Genomic DNA, 16137 nt, shown 5'->3' on the forward strand with positions numbered 1-16137 from the left:
CAAACGGCAAATGGCCAGAGAAAGAAGCCCACCTCACTCAAGGGTCTGAGTCCATTCTCACTTTTGGAGGGGACTTCACCGCCCGACACACTCATGAGGGGAGTCACTTGGGCTGGTCTTAGACCGCGTGTTTGGAAGAAAGACGGAGAGTAAAGGGCTGCCATTATCAGAAGAGTGGGACTTGGCGGGTCGTCTGATTTTCGTGTTTCATTTGTGTGATTTGGGGTACGTTGACAGATTCGGTTACAGCCATTTATGTTTGTGTAGTTTGACAAGATTTACGTTTTAACACCGTGGTTTCCACCTTGTCTGTTTCTCCCTGTCCTGTTGATATTTTGGTCAATTCCATTTCTGAAATCTGGTGGGGTCCAAGGGGGGCTTAGGGCTGGCCTGCTGTCTTTGACTCAAACGCACCACCAGAAGCGTGCTGACGTATAGCGATATCGTCTGGGAGACCCCTTAAAACAGCTGACCAGAGCAGGCCATCCTATGCAGGGCATCCCTATAGCCCCCAGAGGAATGAATGGGGTCCTCACACCACAGGAGGTCCCCCCTCCAGCAGAGGGTGTCCCACACGACATATTAAGTGAGGCGTCGCCTCCCGTCATGCCCCTCCATGTTAATACCTTGCTGCTCGCGATCGGTCCTTTGCATGTCCCTCCACCCCCTGACACTTTTGGGTGCCCAGTACGCCCAGTCCATCGTTGCTCGGACTCCCCGTTGTGTCTGCCGAGTAGCGCAGCGCCCGTCTCCTGTCACTGGAGCCTTAAACGAGATTCATGTGAAGAAACAAATCCAAAGATGTGAAGGCAGAAGGACAAGAAATGAAACTGAAAGAGCGGAGCACGACCTGAGTGTGTGAGAGACCGCATGTCTGAAGATCCCCCCCGGCCCCCCAGGTCATTTAACAGGATCTCGAGGACCAAAAACAAGAAGAAGAGACAACTGAACCAAATGACACTGAAGGCCTCAAGGGACGAGCTTCTGACAAATGGTACCATCTGTGTTGTCAGGAATGGGGGTAAGGGGGTCTTCATCTTGGTCATCGATGACCGCCATCCATCTCCCCCTTCTCGATGTGGCGGTATCGTGTAATATAATGTCGCAGGCCCTTTCTGTGCTGAAACGGAGCCGTGATGAGGCCTCTAGTCACGTCAGCCTTGGCGCTGGTCCTCCATTGAGCCAGCTGCTGATGTGGCTGTGCTCCCTGCTCCCACCGTGTTGGGTTCAACAGGACGGCTATGCTGGGCTAGCTCCTGATCCCAAGCAGCACACCGTTGTAGTGTCCTGGAATTCCTACCCGATCTGCGCCAAGCGTTAGGGTCAGGGTTACTGGTTCTTCACATTCCAGCGTATGTGTTCATGTATGGCGAGCTCTGGAGGAGCGAATGAAGTGAGGAATCCGTACAGAAAACTGGGAATGAGTGGAGCTCACAACAGCCCGCCAGTCAGGCCACCATAACGAGAACATCTGGAAGAATGAAGAGCTTCCGTCGTCACCACTCCTCCACTATTTCTGGTAACTCTTTGGAAGTCACGGATGCCCCAGTAGTATGGGACGTGCAGCGGAAAGCGTAGGTCTCATTTTTCATCCATTAAGCCTTTTGTCTGACTGCTCCAGCGGGATGGAAACATTCCAGCGTGCGGACCCTCGGCTGGCCCCTGACCTTCGGATGAAGTATTCGGGATCTCACTGTGGAGCCAAAGTCAGGATGAGCTAACGTCCCATATGTGGAGCCGCTGTCTTTAAATGATCGGCGCACGATGGAGGCTTGGTGGAACAGAGGACTGTTGGCATGCAGGTGGCACATCCTGTGCCAGGGGCTTTGTTATATGAATTTCTTATACTTGCATATCCCTGGCGTCTGAAGGAGCTTTTTTTATGTACGAGTGCCAAGGTGGTCCCGGATTGGGACTTGAGGACTCGGCACACTTTGCATCTTGACTTTTGTGCAGTGGAGTGGAGTCGAGCGGCACTCTGTTAAGGTGAGCAGACATCGCCATTCAAGTGACACTGAGTGTCAGGCATGCGCTTAAATGTTCACTTGGCAGTGGTGCAGCCCAGAGCACTCTGTGCATGCCATGGAGTTGGCATGGTCTCCCCGTGGCCTCGTATCCCACAATCCTACAGTATCAAGGTGGCACGGTGATGCTAAATTGACCCCCGATGTACTCTGTGTGTGTGTAGCTCATGCTGTGAAGGCCTGGCCCTCCACTCCAGGGATTGGTCCTGCCTTGTGCCCAGTACTTACTGGGACTGCCTCCAGCTTCCCAATACCACCTCCCAGGTTAAAGTGGGTTTGGAAGATGAATGGATTTTACTGCGCAGCTTCAAGTGCCACACAAGTGCGTCCATGAAGAGGGTCAACGTCAGAAGTTAGGACGAGTGACCAAATGGGCAAAGCAGAAGGAACATCGTGGAAGTTGAGAGCCGTGGAAAGAGTCGGGGGAGCTGGGCGCCTTGTGCCACCTGCCAGTCTAATATCAGTACGTGCCACTCTGACAGTTCAGTTGCCCCACTTGTGATTCTGTGCACCTCCTCTCTGATGGCACACGTTGTAGTGGAGTGATGATACTAATAATAACTCATGACACTTATATAGCGCTTTACTCACTACTTGGGGTGCTTTACGTAGACAGAGGGGGGCCACTTAAACCGCCACCACTGTAGCCAATGACATCGGGTACCCCCTACTCTTTACGAAGGATCTTTATGAGCACAGCGAGACAGGAGCACTGATTTTACATCTCATCTGAAGGACGGCGCCATTTTTACAGCACCGTGTCCCTGTCACCGCACTGCAGCTTTGGGAAATCTCAAGGCAGCTAAGCGCCCCCTGCTGGCCACACCCACACCCCTTCCAGCAGCACCCCAAGCTTTTCCTATCCACAGACGGGCCGGGCCCAGACATGCATAGCTTCAGGTGTGATGACCAAACTATTAGCTAAAAGATGGACTCGGTGGTCTCCTCTCGTTTGTCACACTTCTTACTATTTACAGAGTGATTCATGACAGTGATGACGACTTCTCCACAATAGTGGGACGTTCACACACCCTCTTAATAACGTCACAAAAAATAAAGTAATGAGTCAATTAAATTCCTCAGGCCTTCACGCCTCAAAGCAGAACTGAGGAGGTGAGGCCGCACCTGCACACACCTGAGCAAAGGTATAGCAAGGACACGGCTGGGCACAAGGGCCTAAATGAGCAACCCAAAAACAGGCGGGCAGTGCCAGGCACTACAAAAAAGCTTCACACACTTAGAAAGTCTGTATTTTTTCTAGATGAGAAATGTAATTGTTTATATATCATTTAAAACTGGGAAAATGTGATTATGACGACTGGGATGAGTTCGTTATAAACCTCTTAACAATTATTTTCCCATACTGCGGCAGGTTGAGTACTTATTTAAATCTGCACAACATTGCCACCTGCTGCCAGGTCGTGGGCCACTTGCCATATGCTTCCCATTCCGGCCCACCAACTAAACTGCCTTTCCTTTATCACCCCTCTGTTCTCACAGCCACTGTTTGGTGACTTGGGGGGGCACAGCCGAGGCAGGCAGAAGGGGAGAGCCCACCCCGGATGGGAGGCCGGCCACCCTGAGCTGGGCCCTTAACATTGATAACTGCAATCCAATCAAGACTCGTAGGTGACGCGTGTATAAGGCGCAGTGACGTCCCATCGCGCTTGCTGGGGGTCCTCGACCCTCTGATCAAAAAGCCACGAAAGCTGGACGTGCCGTCAGCTGTTTTTGTTGACTCCGAAACTCGTACAAGTTGTACTGTTTGCGATCCCCCCCCACCCCCCTGTTTATTATGGCTCGTTTCGCTGACGAGCCGCGCCCTAGGTTACTATAAAAGCAGTGACGCCATTAGCTGGAGATCATAACCAGTTTCCGCACCGGATGTCACTCCAGGTTAGCAGAGCTGCGTTGACTTAACGGCCTGCTTTACTCCTAACGGATTCCACGGCAGTAGTCCGCTGGGTGGGATGGAGGGTGACGATCAGGCAGAAAACGGGCAGCTTTGGGGAAAAAAATAAATGCAAAAAATAAACCCAAAAGCTGCGCCAGTCCGGTCCCGCTGCCCCTCGCTGGGCTTTGTGGGCCGTTTGTCGAGCCATCTAGCGCCCCGCCCGCCTGCCAGCCCCTGGATGAGACCACGTCACGAGGAGCTGTGATTCAGGGGCAAAAGTGAGCGGGACAGGGAGGGACTCCGGGAAACTCCCATCTGAAAGGAATTCGGCTTTTTCTTCCCTTATAAGGACTTTTCTGAACTGATATCAATCAGGATTAAGCGCGAGGGCGGGGGCGGGGCTAGCTGCACAGATTCACAGTTGAGCAGCAGGGGCGGGAACGTCCTCGATCGTGGGGCGTGGTCACCTGCTGAGATTTGAGTCTTCACGCGCGAAGGCGTGGCGCAGGCGTGATCAGGCGCTGAGATTTTTTCATTTGGGGCGGGGACACTAAGGGGGTGGAGCGCCAAGGAAGTGTGCGTGTAGACGCGGGTTATATCAGCGCAGTCGTGTAAGAGCACCAGCGAAAGAGAATGGCCGGCTCCCAGTTCAACAAAGGGCCTGCGTACGGCCTGTCCGCCGAGGTCAAGAACAAAGTAAGTTTTGCGGTCGCTGGCTGGCTGGCGGACGGACGGAGTGGTGGGGTGTGCCCGTGTACCGAGTTGGGGAAGGGCGCCGCGACACGCCACTGCGTACCTGCGCACGGTGTTTGGGCCGCGGCTTCGCCATTGCAAAGGTGAACAACGTGCGTGAGACTTGACACCCGAACCACTCGCCGTCGAGGTCCGCGTCGCCGCACGTTAGGCCACGAAGGCTGTTTTTTTATTTTTATTTTTTTTTTAATACAACTTTCGGACACGTTTCCATCCACTTCCGCTCGGCCCCGCCCGCGCGCGCTCTCTCTCTCTCCGTCTGAACGACTGCGCATCGCTCTCTGGCGGCGCCTTCGCTTTGAGTTGTCGGAAAGTCGACGTGGGAATCGTGCAGAGATAATAAGTGGAGACCCGCTGACTCCGTTACAGGGTCAGCCTGCTCTCTGTGAAAGGCGCCATATAACCTCGGTAACACGAGCCAAAGTAACTGGTCACTTGGTTTGTAATTAAGAGTGCACCCCACCTCCGAACTGATGATCCTTCTTTAGTATCCCTCCACCCCGATGATATTTGGGAGACTGAAGCCTCCTGGGGCCCAAATGAACCCAAACATGGCTGACACTGATGGCTTTAAAAGCAAGGTGCCTGGTGGCTCAGCATGTAGTATCTGGTGGGCTTGTTTTATTTGCACCAGGGGTGTTCTTGGTGGACTTTGCATGTCATCCTCTCCCCCTGACTGCACACACTTCAGTCCTAGCATGTGTCTTCATGCCGTGTTGGTTTGTGGTGATGCCCAAAATCTGAGAGGCCTCCACCAGGCCAGAAGACCCAAAGCATGTCCTCATTGTGACAATTAATATTAGAAAAAGTGAAGGGGGGGGGCGTTGGAGTGCCGGAGTGAGGTGGTCATGCAGAGGTGGGGGGGGGGGGGGCAATGACTTGATTCAGATATCTAAAGTAAATCCAATCCACTCACAATGGTCTCCCTCAAGTACCTCGTCAGCCAGCCCGGTGTCTTCAAAGTAAATATTTACATTTTCAATTGTGGTGGGCTCTTCTCTTTGCCAACAATGGTGGGTTACAACAATACACTGATAAGGTTCCTCACAATGGCTCCAGCCACCAAAGTGTCTGGCATTTCCTGATAGTTGGCCATCTGGGGCTGGTAGGGTAGCCATACTGAAAGGTGGTGGTCAGAATCCCCCCCCAGTATAAAAACATCAGGTAGGGACACAAATGTGGAGCCCATAAGGGGGCTGTGTGTCCCCGGATGATCAAATGGGTCCACCATACTTGTGGTAAAGTGACACATGTGAGACCCTTCAGGCCATTTGTCACTTGCTTGTTTAGCTAATGGCCAAGCTGTCCTGGTGTCTCCTCCTGATTCATCTTAAAGGTTCTCAAGGTTTTCTGCATCACCTCCACTTCTCCTTGCGTAAAGGAGGGCTGCCCAGCTTCGCTCCTAAATGCACTTCCACTTCATTTCCAACTGGTAACTGAAATGCTGCCCAAGTTAACTGGTGTGGGCACCTCCTTGTGAGCACAACTGGACTTCCAGGTCCTACCTAAAATGGGGGCTCCTTTCAGCCATCTGTAAGGATGTCCTGTGGTGTAACCTACAGGGGGCACAAATGTATGGGAGAATTTGGAAAGGGTCACCGTGTAGTGGGAGACAATGGGTGTGAAGAGTGTGTAGATGCCAGGGTGCCATCTGGGAACTGTCAAAGCTCTGTAAAGTGACCGTAGGCCCTGCTGTGTGCCATGAGGGTGCTTGAACTCCTTGGTCTTCGTGTGCCAGTTGCCTGGTGCTTCGTGTTCTCCTCACAGCCCTGTAACGCTGGGTTCAAATCTCAGCCTGGCTACTGCCTGTGTGAAGTTTACACGTTGCCCCCCATGTCCATGTGGTACCTCATGTGTCCTGTTAACTGGCAGAGTGAGTGAGTGTGCTGATGACGGACCGTCGGGTGCCCTTGCTGCTTGCTCTGTTCCTGATGCCACCAGGATTGGCTTTGGTCCCCTGTAACCCTGCGCTGGATTAATCAAGTTGCTCCTCCTTGTAAAGGCGCTATATACGCTAAGCACACCAGAAGTGATGGTGAGTTTACTTGAGGGGTAGAAAGTGAATGTGTCTCGATGTAAAGCCCCCCATGAGCTACGTTCAGTCCACGGGAAGGCGGGTGGGGTTCCAGCTTCTTTGTCATTGTGCAGAGTACATATGACAATCTTCTTGTGTGACATCGTAACCTCTTTGGGGCTGAAGTCTCCTGTCCTGTTTGTGTCCTTTGTCCTTGAAGGTGTTGTAATGTGGCACTTTGTGCCATCTGGCTCAGCTGTAGGGGGTGGCAGTGATCCCTCCCATCCTGCATTAATGGATCCCTCTCGGGCTTCATTTTATATAGCGCCTCCCATACCCATACAAAGTGCTTTTCAGGTGATTGATGTCGGTGTGCGGTGGCATTGGTGGTGAGGAGCACAGCTGGAGACGGGCATCTGCAGGTGTGCCCTTGGCCCGTAGCCACATCGTGATGCTGTGCTGCCTGCCAAGTGGGCCGCTGGCCGCCTGAGTTGGAGGTGGTGATGAAGTGATTCTCATTGGGGGGGGTTTGGTACACACACACACTCGGGGGCCTGAATTGTCACTTTGTGTATTCAGATCGCCCCTCCAGACTGGGAGCAGGACCTTCATCTCCATGTAGAACACACTTAATAATAAAGTGGGACTGGACGCCATGGCACGTTTCAGTGGGGGTGTCTGCTGAGACTCAATTCTGTGCCAACAGTTGATGCCCTGTGACGGACACGGGGAGGGTCTTAGTTAGGGCGCTGTCTATGTGAGCCTGTTCCAGATGGGCAGCACGCCGGGCTCAGGGTTGGCTGGTGTCACATGCAGGCTCTACATGTCCAGAGCGTCTGAAGGGGCTTTCTGTCCTGCCATCCCAGTCTGTTGCCGTCACTGTTGTCCAGATGTGGAAAAGCAGCATTGATGTGGTCAGCAGGAGGGTTAGGGGGGCTTGTACAATAAACAGTCACACCTGCATAGTGGCTCAACACCCCCCAACCCTTGGCCAAGGCAGTCCCCTTCTAATCACAAGATAGCAGTGCCATCCATGCCACGATTGTTAGGCAATTAAAAATGTGACGGCACTTGCTTAGGATTTGGAAGTCCCTTTGGATAGCCACCTGTCCATGAAGGTACACTCTACGACCCGATGTGTCACCCCAGACGGTCATGTTACTGTCCTCTCATACGGGACTGGCACTCGGCTCATGGTTGTGCCTGCCCAGAGTCGGGTAAGCGGGTGGGAATCTCGGGGGCGGCAAATAAACAAATAAGTTGTGAAAAAAACCTGCAAGGAAGACCCGAGGTGCCCACTTTGAGGGCTGACGGTGGCACTGATATACGTTTGCTAAAAGCAGGCCCCACGCTCAACGGGCGCACTGTTTCAAGTCGGATGGCGAGTGACACGCCCGCTAAGCTCCATTGTGAAGCCGTGCTGGAGTGTATCCTCTGAAAGGCGCTATATGGGAGAGGCCCTGAAGTCCATGCAGTTCGGTGCTGTCGGGCTGTGCCGCTCTCTGACTCGGAAGTAGGCACGGTACCACCTTGGCAGCGGTTTGCAGCGGTGCTTCTGCTCCTCAGCGTCTCTTCCGTTTGTCGGTTAACTGACTTCCTCTCGCTACTTTGTTCTCATGGCTTCCCTCTTCTGCTTGACATCGCCGTTCCATCTTTGCTGTGTGTGGTCTCACACGTTGGTGAGCGGAGGTGTCGTCGTGTATGATAAGGTGTGAGTGCTAATGGGGGGGGGCGTCTCTCAGTTCTCGCCTAGTGCCCACTTGACGGGGGATTGTGGTTCAGCACAACGCCGTGCACTTCATTTGCAGTTGGCAGCGCCCCCTTGTGCTTGGTGTGGCGCACTGCTGATGTCTGGTCTTGTACTTGGCAGATCGCGCAGAAGTACGACTACCAGAAGGAAGAGGAGCTGAGAATCTGGATTGAGGACATCACGGAGATGAAGATTGGCAGCGACTTTCAGAAGGGCCTGAAGGATGGCATCATCCTGTGCGAGTAAGTAATCTGTGCCAGCCAGGCCAGGACCTTCCTTGCCACTTTGGCTTTATACTCTTTGAAGAGTGTAGAAGAGGTTGGCTCTTTATGGCGCCCTTTCTCTTGGCGGTGGCCACAGAAGCCCTCATGAGGTTAAGCCATGCCATTGTGCATGCAGAGCAGGTATGAAAGTTTTGTGAGCCAGCTCATCACCCAAGTATCATCACTGAAATAACTCTTTTTAGTGCCAGCTATGCCACAGAATGGCACAAGTGTCTAATTGCGTTTATTTTTTCTTATCCTCTCAGGCTAATCAACAGACTGCAGCCAGGCTCTGTGCGGAAAGTGAACCGCTCGAAGCTGAACTGGCACCAGGTGAAGATCGGCCGCCTCTACCCACCCTGTTGAGCCCATGTGGGCATATGTCTTGGGATGCCAGTGTGTGATATTAGTTGTGTGGTGTGCAACTTTTTTGCTTGGTGGGAATTTTTTTTTTTTTTTTTATGGCTGAACTGGACCATTTGATGGCGCCCCCTGGTGGTTGGAGGAGTGTTGCCATGCTGAGTTGATTTTCTACCCTGTAATTTCTACCAGTTTTACTTGTATACACCCGCAGTGCCCACTGATGTCAACACAAAGCTGGTGGGCTTATCAGAATAGAAAGGCACTTCACTTTGTAAAGGCCCTCCATTTTATTGAGGTGCCTGTACAGCGGTTCGTGCTTTTGGCAGTGGCATCAGTTGTAGGGTGACTCGGTGACCCTGTATTGGGGGGGGCTGCTCCGGAGACCACCAACATTCCAGTTCCTGTCTTGTCAGGATTTAAGTGTTCTTTGTGTGTTTTATGGGGGATGTCTTTGGTTTTCATTCTAAAGTTAGGTGAGTTGGTGACAGTAAAGTGCCTGGGTGAATTTTTACCAAGCAGATGACAAGTGGACCCACAGATGCCACAACCCTTTGAGCAGACCACCAAGTGATGGGCGCATTGCCTGACTTTTTCCACAACTAAAAGCTGAATGTGATGTTTTGAAATGTCACCTTTGAGCCCAGGTAGCGTGTAGCTGTTGATCACTGAGCATGGTAACACAGTGGTAAGACCCGTGTGGAGCCCACGCCCGCTCTCTGTGCCAATGCCAGGCACTAACCGTGTAATACTCGCACTTGGTAGTTTGCACGAGTCTCTTGTTTTCTTTTGCTTGGTGTTTTAACTTGTAATCTTTGTGCCCAGTGGCTGGCAGGCCAGTGCACAAAGTGTGGGTACAGGGAGTACGGTGGGGTACAGCCACAGATGGCACCTGTGTGTGGCAGAGTGGAGCGGGTGGGGGAGGGGTCACATGTTGTCTGACATGGGTGGTGATTGTGGCCCGCGGGGGGCTGACGTCGTGCACTGACTGACTTGAGCTTTTCGTTTCTGTAGCTCGAGAATCTCTCCAACTTCATTAAAGCCATCACGGATTACGGAATCAAGCCGCATGACATCTTTGAGGCCAACGACTTGTTTGAGAATGGGAACATGACTCAGGTTCAGACCACCCTCCTGGCCCTGGCAGGCATGGTAAGCCCCCCTCCCCAGAGTGGTGTGTGTGTGTGTCTGATGGGCAGGTCTTCACACCTCCTCACACTCGCACCCAATTCTGCTGCTCTTGTCCTCAGGCAAAAACCAAAGGGATCCAAAGCCGAGTGGACATCGGCGTGAAGTACGCGGACCGCCAAGAACGCATGTTTGATGAAGAGAAGCTGAAGGCGGGTCAGTGTGTCATCGGGCTGCAGGTACGAGGCTTACCAAAATGCCATTTTGTTTTTCCTTTTCTATGGTTTGTGCTCGCTGAGACCACCAAGTAGTTTCTTCTAAGCACATTGACTGGCTTTAGGGGTCCGTTACCAATGACGTGTACTGCAGGGCTGCACCCTGAAAACTTCATGGTATTGAGACCCCTGTTTACAGATTCTCTTCTGCTGTCTGCTTCACCCCCGCCAAGCTGCTGTTATGTGGTGGTCTTACACACTGGCCTTGCCTGATTTTTAGGGGGTGGGGTAAACTGGGCCTGTCTGCACCCTTGTCTAGTTTGGAAGTCCTCATTTTTTTTTTTTTTTCTTTTTCCCCCTCAGATGGGCACTAATAAGTGTGCCAGCCAGGCAGGTATGAATGCCTATGGCACCAGAAGACACCTGTATGACCCCAAGGCTCACATCCAGCCACCCATGGATAACACCACGATCAGCCTGCAGATGGGCACCAACAAAGGAGCGAGTCAGGTAGGGGGGCTGTGGGTGAATTGATACGTCACTGGGGATCCATAATGGGATCTGACAGCCGAGACCATTCAGTCCATTGAGCTCATTGGTTTGGCTGAGAGACACTGGTTATCACACATGGAGTTTTTGGGGGTCTCATCCACCTACGCATGTCTCTCTGCTGGGCTTCATCCTCTCCTGTGCTGGTCAATGGGGTACGGTCGTGGTGTCCTCACTACAGTGACGGCCGATTGTTAGGGTCTCATCACCTCCATCACGTGTTCACTCTTCAGCTTTTCTTGCCTTTGTGTAGCGTATGACCGATGGGCAAAAAAAAAAAAATAAGTCGGAGTGGCACACCTCAAGATGCTCCTTCTACCTGTCCGCATGGCTTGTCCAACATGTTGACACTTGTGGTCTGTCTGACCCCTCATTAGGTGGGCCACACCTTGATGGAGATGTGATGCCCCTCAGACTGTAGGTGTCCTGTGGAGCAGTTGAGTGCTGTTTAGGACCCCTGGACACCCAAGACCAGGGCTGCAGGGTAATTGTGAGAGTGGGAGTTTTTTTTTTTTTTTTTTTTTTTTAAATTATCAACCCCCCCCCCCACAAAGTCCCCCTGCAGTGGTTCCTAATAGACTTGTTTTATTTTCGAAGAAATGCTCCGCTCTGCTTGGCTTGTACTGATGGGACTGGAAATTAAGGTAAAGATAAAGCCGCGCTGGAGAGCAGTCGGTCATCTCGTAGGTAAATCTGAGCTGATGGTCTGGTGGTGTCACACTTGATGACTGTCTTTAGGGTCCTGTGGAATCTGTTTTGTGATTTTCAGTTTTATTCTTCCTTGATTCGGATTTTTGGGTTTTTCTGTGCTTTTTTTTTTTTTTTTTTTTTTTTTTTTTATCTAAGTAGTACCAGCAGCTTCAACAACACAAACACTGAGATGGTACTTTACATTCCTATTAACGGAACGGCACACTGGCACAACTGAGCCTTATTGTGCACGTCCACCCATCAGGTAGTTAAGGAGCCCAGCTGCTCCATGAGGCCGAGACTGCAGTAGGACGGACAGCGAGTAACCTCCACAGCTCCGACTCGTCCTCCTTTAACAGCTCGTTGTGTCTGAGGAGACTTCTGCCCGGGTGTGTAGAGTTTATAACGGAGGAGTCAAATGTGGACGTCATGTCTCGTCCCCGCCAGGCCAAACGTTTATTAAATCAGAAACGTTCATTTTTAAAAGGGACCCCCTTCACAACCAGTGCCGTTCACTAGTACCATTGTTCTGTTAATATCCGTTACATACCTGTCTGATCGGTTAAATGATTCCCGTCCCATACGATTAGAGCTGCCAACATAAAAGAATTCCCACACAGCCAAACGTCCGCCATGTAGCCTGTCACCATGATAACGCTGGGCTTTCATCAGCTACAACAACGACTTTACTGCCACAAATCTTTCAAAGAACAGCGTCCATGTGTTCAAAGACACGGGGCAGATGAGTTTGACGAAGATTCTGTGGCTGCGCGCCTCCTGGTTTCCAGTGCTCAATAAAGAGAGGACGCGTCTGTTCATTTTTTTTTTTTTAGCAGTATGTCGGACTTGGATGGGCACAAACTGGCACTTTGCATCTGACGATTTTGCTCTGTTGCACTTTCTGATCTTCTCGTTCTTGAGATGGTTTTAGGTTTGACGCTGCCATTGCAATGAGCTTTTCGTGTCCAGTCGACGTACGGAGACGTTGTTGTCCAGATTCAAAGTTGCTGGGTTATTGTGCCCTCAGTTGTGCAGTTCAGCTCGTGTTTCTTGTTAGGGTATCTGATCCTGATGACTTCGACATTTCTGTCTCGTGTGGAGAGCTGATTCACGTGCCTTTAACGGGAAAGACGCGCACAAACCGATGGAGGCACGGCAGGATTTCTACCAAGACTTACTAGAAAATCGTCTGAGTGTCAGAAGTACGACGTATTCAATTGTTTAAATTAGTGGGAAGTTCTGTAACCATCGCCGCTTCAGTCTCTAAATTCTAAACATTTATGTTTTTAAGCATTTAATTCTGTGATTCCGTTTGTTTTCTCCGCATCGTGCACATCATAGGGCCCTACTGTGTTGCTGTTTGCGTCCCCTTACGTCATTGGTAAAGTGCAGGATGTGCCATCATGTCACTCAGAACAGCTTCCAAAGCATCACAAGCTTGCCCCTTTTATGCCCAGCCAGTACTGTTCTGTAATGAAGCTGATGCCCGTAGTCGGGTCTTATGGGTATGGTGAGGTCGGCTGCCATCTGCCTCCTTGTATTCAGTTGAGTGTGTGAAACACGAGACATCAGACAGACGAGCTCCTCCTCCTTGTTGCTTCATCACATGGTGTACTTCTGGGTGGGTGCTGATTGGTGGTCGTCGCCTGCATACACTGAGCCTCCCCTCTGACTTGACACACGAACTTGTTCAGGACGAGTTGCATGGGGTTGTGGGACTGCACTGTGGGGGTCCATGAGCGTGCACCGCGACTCGCTGAATTATTAAACTGTAAAGGTGGTGTCGTGACAGTGGCCTTAGTGACCCCACTTTAAAGGGTTGTCGGCAGACGCACCCCAATGTGTAAATGTTTACGCACAGTGTACTCAGAAATGAGACCATTGTCTTTTATATTGTGGCCTGAATTTATTCACATGAATTTTTTCCCACGTCAAGCGACACCCGAAAGACCAAATATTAAAAATCAACAATTACAAAAATATCGCATTTCTTTGTTTTGACACTTGAGCAACAGCATGGGGTGCACCTGAGCTAAATTTTATCCTGGTGGTCCATTTGCACACCCAGCCTGGTGCGCACAAACCAAGTCAGGAGGCTGGAGGACCTGCCAGCAGAGCCCTGAGGTTGGACTGTGTGGTGGCACAGATCTGGGGACGATGGTGTCGCTGTGGCCTCCACGATTCTTAAATGAAGCTCCTTTGGCTCAAACGCACCTCATCCTGGCCAAACAGAGTGATGTGTGTGAGAAGAAGTCACCAAGAATGTGACGGTCACTCTGGCAGGGCTTCAGAGAACCTGTGTCTGGGGCGGCTTCTGAAGAGACAACCACCACTGTGGCATTCCATCAATCCGGGCTTGATGACCGAGTGACCAGATGGAAGCCTGCTGGGAATTTGCAGAGACACCTAAGGGACTCTTTGAGTGTGAGATGAGATGCTCTGGTCTGCTTGAAGAAAGTGCAGTGTCACGTCTGGAGGGAATGAGGGAGGGACAGCAGGACGGACCACCTTACTGAAATCCTGCTTGCAGCGCCCTGGACCTCTACGTGGGCAGAGGGCACACCGAAGCGGTTTGGGGTCAGTTCTGCGACTGTGTGGCGGACTTGAACAAAATCAAACATCTGTGGAGGGACCTTGTAGCGACTAAAACAACACACCTTTGATGGTGAGGACCCCAGGAACACACCCAGCCTCGGCCCGACACACACGGGGAGAGAGACGACAAGCAACTGGTGTTAGAACAGACATGTGAGGACAGATTTCGTTGTTTATTTCTAACTACGCAAACTACAACAATCCCACCGCAACTCCGTCTACGGCGATTTATACAACAAACAAACCACACGGTGAAGGGCATAAAAAACAGCAGCTGATGTACCAAAATGGTGGAGTTAGGTGGGTCAGTCCTACCGATGTGTGACGGACCCCGTCCGCAGTGCTCCTTCATCTCGTCACAGGGTGACTACACGTCCTCAGACCGTCCATACGCTAAAAACGGGAGACGATCCACGACAAGATGAGAATCTGCAAGTATGGAGACAACAAAACACAAACTCTCCATCTCCATAGAACTGGCCTTCTTGTCCCCAGCAGCCCCTGCACCCTTCTCAGATGACCAATCTGAGGCGCTGCAGGGATCTGAAGTTGAAAACTGCGCCGTCCTACCAGACTGAGCTTGAGGGGGTCTGCAGAGAAGAGTGGCAGGAAACTGCAAATCCAGGGTACTGAGTGTGAGGGTCCGGATACTCCTGTCGGTGGGATGTCTTCTCAGGTTTTTATTCTTCAGCTCCTCTCCTCTCTTTGTCACTCTGGGTGTTTTGAACGAGTGAACTGAAAGGACTTCAGCACAGCCTGGTCAAATGTGTAAGAAGTGAAGGGGGGCTCTGTGTGTAGATGGGTGGTCCTGGACCCCCCACACAAGTGACTTGTTCTGTAGGCCACTGTCACGGTTCAGTTCTTGTTTATCTTCATTTCCCATGATGAGTTGAGATTTAAGTGGTCGGTCTGTCTGTCCCAAACCCTGCAGGGTGATTTAAAGATCCAAATGATTTCTGGATGGAGACGAACCCCCAGTGTAGCTGCGTGTGCCCCAAATTACCAACGTTCTGCAGCGTCCATTGGCTTCGAGGGTTTCTGCCGAGATCTTGACGCGTTGAGTTGATTGCGTAGACCAAATCTTCTCCTCTTCGTTTTTAAAAGCTTCAGTAAACCTTCAAGGTGAAGCACTTCACACAAAAATGGAGGAGAAAACTTCATCCATCCATTTTACAACCCGCTGAATCCGAACACAGGGTCACGGGGGTCTGCTGGAGCCAACACAGGGCACAAGGCACAGCACTAAATGGTTGAGTTTACAGCTTGTTTCGCCCGTGGTGTCTCTGTACGCCTGTCCCATTTATGGACTGCACACCTGTCTGTCCCTGTGAGCCCAAACGTCATGAACACTCCGTGCCATCACAGAGCGACTGCAGAGAATGTAACTGGTGGTCTCTAGCTGTGACAGGACCCTCTGTTCTCTTCTACTCAAAGCTTTAAGTTGAATTCCCATTGGCATTAATTTAACTTTCAAAGGCTGGCACTTACTGCCAGTGTAGCGCATGTCACAGCAGGGGGGTTGCTTGCTCGGGAGCCATTGTTGTTGTTGTTGGCCGTTCTTGTGTCTGGCACCTCATTTGTTTCTTCTCCCTTTCAGACTGGCATGACGGCTCCTGGCACCAGGCGTGCCATCTACGACCACAAGCTGGGCACAGACAAGTGCGACAACACCACCATGTCCCTGCAGATGGGCTACAACCAGGGTGCCACCCAGAGTGGCCTGAACTTTGGGCTGGGCCGGCAGATCTATGACTCCAAGTACTGCCCCAAGGGAGAAGCCATGGAGGGCGAGGAGGATGACGACGGCAAGATCGAATACGAGGAGCGAGGCTACGTGGTGCACGAGACCGACTACTAAGGCCGACGGGGAGGCCTGTGGACAGAAACCAGGCGACCAAAGAA

At 51.5% G+C, this 16137-nt stretch overlaps 1 protein-coding gene across 1 annotated transcript; it reads left to right on the forward strand.

The window, feature by feature from the left end:
* Window positions 1-4449: 4449 nt before the first annotated feature.
* On the forward strand, window positions 4450-16137 carry LOC114662931 (calponin-2). The gene is made up of 7 exons (XM_028816674.2): window positions 4450-4614; window positions 8556-8677; window positions 8965-9031; window positions 10073-10210; window positions 10309-10425; window positions 10765-10911; window positions 15833-16137. The coding sequence occupies exons 1-7, from the start codon at window positions 4552-4554 to the stop codon at window positions 16091-16093; spliced, it is 915 nt and encodes a 304-aa protein (XP_028672507.1). The 5' UTR covers window positions 4450-4551; the 3' UTR covers window positions 16094-16137.

The sequence above is a fragment of the Erpetoichthys calabaricus genome, chromosome 12 (genome assembly GCF_900747795.2).
Source record: "Erpetoichthys calabaricus chromosome 12, fErpCal1.3, whole genome shotgun sequence".
Classification (NCBI taxonomy): domain Eukaryota; kingdom Metazoa; phylum Chordata; class Cladistia; order Polypteriformes; family Polypteridae; genus Erpetoichthys; species Erpetoichthys calabaricus.